The 6,636-nt window shown below is 45.2% G+C and overlaps 1 protein-coding gene across 1 annotated transcript; it reads left to right on the top strand.

The window, feature by feature from the left end:
• Positions 1-259: 259 nt before the first annotated feature.
• Positions 260-3,688, top strand: LOC112887774 (ureide permease 1-like). The gene is made up of 7 exons (XM_025954041.1): positions 260-421; positions 1,181-1,480; positions 1,668-1,806; positions 1,906-2,080; positions 2,299-2,345; positions 2,433-2,554; positions 2,742-3,688. The coding sequence occupies exons 2-7, from the start codon at positions 1,244-1,246 to the stop codon at positions 3,273-3,275; spliced, it is 1,254 nt and encodes a 417-aa protein (XP_025809826.1). The 5' UTR covers positions 260-421; positions 1,181-1,243; the 3' UTR covers positions 3,276-3,688.
• Positions 3,689-6,636: the final 2,948 nt, after the last annotated feature.

Here is a 6,636-nt window from a genome sequence, read left to right as displayed (position 1 = left end):
ACTAGAACGCAGCCTTTTTAGCAAGAGACATAATTAAATCCTATAATTGACGTGATTCATCCTAGATGCGACAAAAAAGAATTGGCTGGGCGTGAGCAATAATAGAGCGGTGTCCACAGCCCACATCCGGGTGGCCCTAGCAATTTCGATCCAATCCTCGTCACCCGGTTGGTGAACTGGCTGGGGTGGGGCCCACGCCAGCTCCTTCCTCCCAATCTCCATTCTCCTCATCACATATCCGGTCGCTCCCAGCTCCCTGCTGATGAAGCTTCCAGAGTCACACCACAAATACTAGTATAGCCTGTAGGCCTACACACTACCAGCCTAACTCCCGCATATAGATAGAGCATAGACACAGGCTGACAGGGAGCTCAAGAACCAAAGCTGCGAGGGCTTCCAAACATTTCTTCCTTCCCGTTTGGTATGCTGCATGTCTTTCAGATTACTTTTTGTTACCTTCCGTCCGACTTGCTCTCCGGTTCCTTTGCTTGCTTCTCTGTCAGTGTTCCTGCTGTTTCATCAGGATCTTTGCTCGGTTTTCAAATTTCAGTCGGTTTTCATGGTTGGGAAACTGTTTTACCTCTCGAAAGTTAAGTTCTTTGGATCAGAAATGCTCTCTGTCAAGTCAGAGATTCAGAGTCCCATCTCTGATGCTTATACTACCTCTTGCTCTGTTCCATGCAAAGCCTTTTCCCTGTCGCTCTTCAGAGTGGCTTTTAGAGCACTGAAGGTCATGTCTGAAAGAGAAATATTCTGTGTTACAGTTATATGTTGTGTCTTGAACGGTCTTTGAGCTGTAAGCTTGTAACTGCGAATTTATACTTTCCTTCTGCAATTTTCAAATTCCATGTACTTTGGATTCAGAGTTTCAGCGTTTCTATCTAGCTCCTTTGGCTTCTTGAGCAATTCCAGAGTTTTCCCGAGACAAAAGGGCAGTTCCATTGGATGGTTGCATTTTGACTTCATTTATTTGTTTTTACTTTTCTAGCGGAATTCATAAGATAGATAGATCTGCAAACCAGATGCTCCTCTCAATTAACAATGTGTAGTGGGCTAGTGGCTTCTTTAGTTGACAATCCATGTTTAGCCTGTCTTCTGGACAGCTCAACGACACTGTTGTTCTTAACATCTTCCACAATTTGACTTCATGCATGCCTGACAAAGTTTCTTGGACCATCAGGCCGGGTGATCCTGCCGTCTTCGTCACAGTCCCTGATCCCTGTCCACCGGCGCAGACGCCAAGATGTACCTGGTGAAGGACATTAGCGGCGCCATCTGCCTGATGGCGGTGGCGCTGGTGCTCCTGGGCACCTGGCCGGTGGTCCTGGCCGTGCTGGAGCGCCGGGGCCGTCTGCCGCAGCACACCTTCCTGGACTTCTCCGTGACCAACTTCCTCGCCGCGGTGCTCATCGCCCTCACCTTCGGCCAGATCGGCCCCGACACGCCGGAGACGCCCAACTTCCTCACCCAGCTCACTCAGGTGACTTTCCATTCCATCCAACCCTTGCACACTACTTTGTCACTTTCAGTTTTCAGTACATCGGACCTGAAGTCACTTTCAGTTTCCATACTCTGAAACTCTGGTTTTGTCAGCAAGGAACATCTTGTGCTAAGCATCTCGTGCGGTGAAAAAAAAATGTTGTGACCTTTCAGTTCAAACGATGCAGAATAACTGGCCTTCAGTCTTGTTCGCGACGGTCGGCGGCGTCACCCTCAGCCTCGGCACGTTGGCGACGCAGTACGGCTGGGCGTTCGTCGGCCTTTCGGTCACCGAGGTCATGGCGTCGAGCCTGAAGGTTGTCATAGGTAAATGCATATGGAATTCTGGTGCTGCAACTCTGCTCGGGTAGCCTGAATTGTTCGGAACCTGACGACACCATCATGTCACTGGAATTTCTCTTCCAGGGACAACTCTGAACTACTTTCTCGACGGTCGGATCAACAAGGCGGAGGTCCTGTTCCCCGGTGTCGGGTGCTTTCTGATCGCGGCGATCCTCGGGTCACTTGTCCACCACTCCAATGCTGCCGACAACCAGGAGAAGCTGGCTAAGTCCCTGGCCAATTACAGCAAAAACACTAGGTAGTACAGTTTCTTGTCACTTTCAGTCACTGCTGCGATTGTTGAAAGTTTTGCCTAAGTTATACCATTGAAAAGTTTGAAGTTTTAGGCTTATATTTTTGTCAAAAAGTTTTAGTGCTACGAGAGTATTATGCGCTGAAATGTCCATTTTATTATGGCGTTATTGCCAGTAATTTACCTGCTTCTGAGTAAAGTGTATCTTCTGAAATTCTGCACAGGAACACTGCATCATATGATGATCTCACCAAACACCTCCTTGAGAAAGGTAGCAGTTGGATCAATGAACCCACTCTTCTCAGTAAACTTAAATGATCTAGTATAGAGCTGTTCATCTGATGCTTTTCATTGCCAGAGGGGCCAAAGGACCTTGAAGAAGCAAAGCTGGATGCACCAGAGAATACACAGAAACTGGAGAAAGTAGAGGCCGGAACTGCAGAGTTCCTGGTTCATCTCGAGGAGAAGAGGTCAATCAAAGTAGGTGCAAATTCTGTTTTCAGAGTACTACTCATACATATCACTGAAAGTTCAAATATAGTTCTTTTAACATTGGCAAAAAGCTGAAATCTTCCAAAAAAGAGCGGAAGTTTATTTGTTCTATTGAAGTTCAGTGTCTTTTGCCCCTGCTTTGCTCACACCCTGATTCTGAACCCCTTCCACACAGGTGCTGGGCTCCCACACGCTGCTGGGCCTCGGCATCGTCGTCTTCGCGGGCGTCTTCTACGCGCTCTTCACGCCGGCGTTCAACCTGGCCACCAACGACCAGTGGCACACGCTCCCCGCCGGCGTGCCGCACCTGGTGGTTTACACGGCCTTCTTCTACTTCTCCCTCGCCTGCTTCGCCGTCAGCGTCGCCCTCAACGTGTGGTTCCTCTACCGCCCCATGGTCGGCGTGCCGAGGTCCACGGTGGCGGCGTACCTCCGCGACGGCGAGGGCCGGTGGCTGGCGCTGCTGGCGGGGCTGGTGTGCGGGCTCGGGAACGCCTTCACGTTCATGGCCGGGCAGGCGGCGGGGTACGCGGCGGCGGACTCCGTGCAGGCGCTGCCGCTGGTGAGCACGTTCTGGGGCGTGGTGCTGTTCGGCGAGTACCGGCGGTCTTCGCGGCGGACGTACACGCTGCTGGCGAGCATGCTGCTCATGTTCGCCGTCGCCATGGTGGTGCTCATGGCCTCCTCCAACCACCGGAGGCCGCTCTGACCGCCGCCCGATGGAAGATTCAGATGCTCTCTCTGTTCATGTACGATGCACTGCTCTGTTTCTCTAAGCTTGGGCAACGGTGAGCTGGGAATGGGTGGATGGATGTGTGACGAGGAGAATGGTGATGGTGGTGGGGCCCACCACCTCAGTTGAGTGAGGAGCTGACGTGGAGCTAAACTGGCTGGGCCACCACCACGCAAGTGAAGTGTGCACGGTTGCTGGGTGCATTAGGATCATTTTTTGTTTTTATTTCCCTTGTGTTATTGCGATAACTAGATACAGCTTATGTTGCCTTTGCAAGGTTTCTGGCATTGGTTAATACCATAAAGTAGACGAGCATATTTTAGCGTAGTTAATTAGTCTCAAAATAAGTACTTTATTATTTAAATTTTATCGCGCAAAAAGTGTTCTTTAACCTTCTGAATGTGCCTGAGGAGGTCGATCTAATTAAAGCAACACTCACGCTAAAAAGAAGTCATGAGGTTTATGTCTGAAATCTGGAAGCTCTCATAGCAAGACTAATAATTTAGCCCTGCTAGTTGCATACAATTGCCATGTCATTTAGAATTAAAAATAAAATCAGCTCATACAATGGGTTGGCTATTAGGTTGGCTGCAGTAAAGATACAAGTTCTTAACGTTTGCATGTGCATGCCATCTGCTGTGATATATATCTGGCCATTCATCAACATAGCTTGATACGAAAACAATGTACAAATATCTCAACCACCCATTAGCATAAATAACTTCAGCAGATAGAAAAAAAATGGCAGTGCACTTGTCATGGTAATTTTTTGAAACTAACCTGTAAATACCACCAGTTGTAAGTTTGAGTTGAGCCTGATTGCACATATAATCAACTATTATAGTACCAAAATGAAACAATGACAAATCTCTCATGCTGTGTGCTGTCCTACAATAATAAAAGCGCCTGGTTGTAGAATGGTCATATTAAATTGTATTTTAGCATGGGATTTGTTAGGCTGATATCAGCAGCCTTGCTATCAGCCCGTGTAAAATCCCAGCCGTTCCCTCGTGGAGTGGGCCGGTCTGCTATTTTCAAAATGCAAACGCTGCTGAGGAGTGGGCCGGTCCGCTATTTTCAAAATGCAAGGCCCGATAGCTAAGCCATGCTGGTTCGTTGCTATACAGTTATCTTGCCTGCTCTTAACTTGTTTGGTTGTAAAACTAGCCGTACTTCACCATGAAAATGTGACAGTTGTCCTCTCGGGCAAGCGAGTAGTGCACTGAAGCCCAAGGATATCGGCCTAATTGTTTTCTAGAACCGGACTGGTCAGGTTTCGTGGATTTATCCCAAATTCATCATTCTACGGCTAACATCTAGAAGGAGCACAACAGATGGATTTTTTAAGGCAAAAGCTTGTGTCCAGACCAAGTTCTTGCATTGGTTCAGGAGTACATCAACTTGCGGCATCGAGTGTGTGGTAGCCCGAGCTGTTTTAGTTTCTTATGTTAGCCAAAAGTGAGATCATATCTTTATGTACGGTAATGCTAAGATTAGAGCGTCCGACGTGCAAAAAAGATCGGAGTACTACTACAGATTGATTTTCACCGCCAGCTCTAAATCTATTTTCACCGCCGGTTTAGGCGCTGGTGGTGAAATATCAACGGTTCACCGCCGGTTTTTGAAACCGCACGGTGAAAATAGGTTATCACCGCTGATCCGTAACACGAGCCGGCGGTGAAAATAGGGTTATCACTGCCGGTCCGTAAGAAGGGCCTGCGGTGAAAATAAGGTTATCACTACCGGTCCGTGACACGGGCTGGCGGTGATAACCCTTTACCGAGGGTCAATTATTCCAGCTTAATTTTCACAATTAAACCGCATTTCAAAGATTTAATATGATTCACACGTATATAAAATGGGTACAAATTTGGATCAAGCACTATAAGTGGTGCATTGCAGATATGATGACAGAAGTGATATAACCAGCTTGGAACAAGAAAATTTTCACAAAGTATAATTCAACAAAAAACAAGAATGGTTCATAAACAACATTGTGCATTTCTTTCTTTTAGGTAAGAGTACATATTGTGTTGTAGCAATGGCTCATAAATAAGCTTTTAGCAGCACAACAGTCCTAAGGCAAAGAAACCACATCTGTTCCTTTAGCTCCTCAATCCACTCCATTAGCTGGTAGATTGTAGCTTTGTACCTATAGTCAGCCATAGGAAGATCATGCCAATTATCTTATGGTACACCCTCACCCCCAATTGGCTGAAAAGAATCAGGAAGACGATTTTATTCATCCAGCTCAAGAAAATGATACCACTATTGAGTGAGTCTATGCTGCTGAAAAGAAAAAAAATAAAAGAGAGAGCAATAAAAAACCTACCAAGGCAAAGAAGCTGCAGCCTTACACTGTTTTTTCTTGAGCTGACTAACAAGGTTGAGTTTTTAATATAAACACCCCTTCCCTTTTTCTCCCTTGCACAGCCGAAGTATGATTAAATCTAATATTGCTAATGTTCTCAAGAGTTACAATTGTCTCTAATAACAACGGAAGAATACGAATAAGAAATAATATATATTTAGATAAAATAAATATATCCACAGAAAGCATCAATTCGCTGTAATTACAAAGAAACATGAGAGCTTCCATGAATCTTAGGCAAGGCAAAATTAGCGCAGCAAGACAATTAAACCTTGAGTATTTAAAGGTGTACCAGCCCATAAGCACAAAAGGTCCAAACTAAATGACACTGACTTACTTATATATTCTTAAAAGTCTTTCAGTGCAATCGTAACACTAAAGCAACAGCATTATTATCAGAACCTGTATCACTAGGCAAATTAAAAAAGCTTAAGGTATATAATATACGCCCCAACAACAGCAATCTCTCTCTGTCCTAAGGTGTTATGTAATATAAGCGATGTCATAAATAATAATGTATACCTTGTAATGATATATATCAATCAGTTCACCAGTGTGCCATGTATTATTCCATGAGGAACAACTGGTCAGTCCTAAATTAAGCTACCTGTAGGGAAAACATGGGTATGAACAATCAGGATCATAGTGTACAACAGACCTTTTCAGGTGATTTTTACCTATGAAACAATCGGGAAAACATGGGTATGAACAATGCATCTAGACACCAATTTGTATACAACATGGAAATGCACAACAACTAATTTCATATTCAGAAAAGGAGAAATAATCTCCCCACATTAGTTGGTAAACCAGATTTCTAGAAATAGCAACGCACCACCTTGCCGCACATTGAGGAATTAATGCACAAGAAAAGGAAAAAAACAGCATCAGTTGGTTAATAACTTTTGATATTGGTGGCAAAGTACTCTATTTATCTGTAGGTACACCAAATATTTTTGAGCTAGC

This window comes from Panicum hallii, chromosome 3, assembly GCF_002211085.1.
Source record: "Panicum hallii strain FIL2 chromosome 3, PHallii_v3.1, whole genome shotgun sequence".
NCBI classification, from domain to species: domain Eukaryota; kingdom Viridiplantae; phylum Streptophyta; class Magnoliopsida; order Poales; family Poaceae; genus Panicum; species Panicum hallii.
The sequence above is the reverse complement of the archived record's forward strand: the minus strand, read 5'-3'. Positions and strand labels throughout refer to the sequence as shown.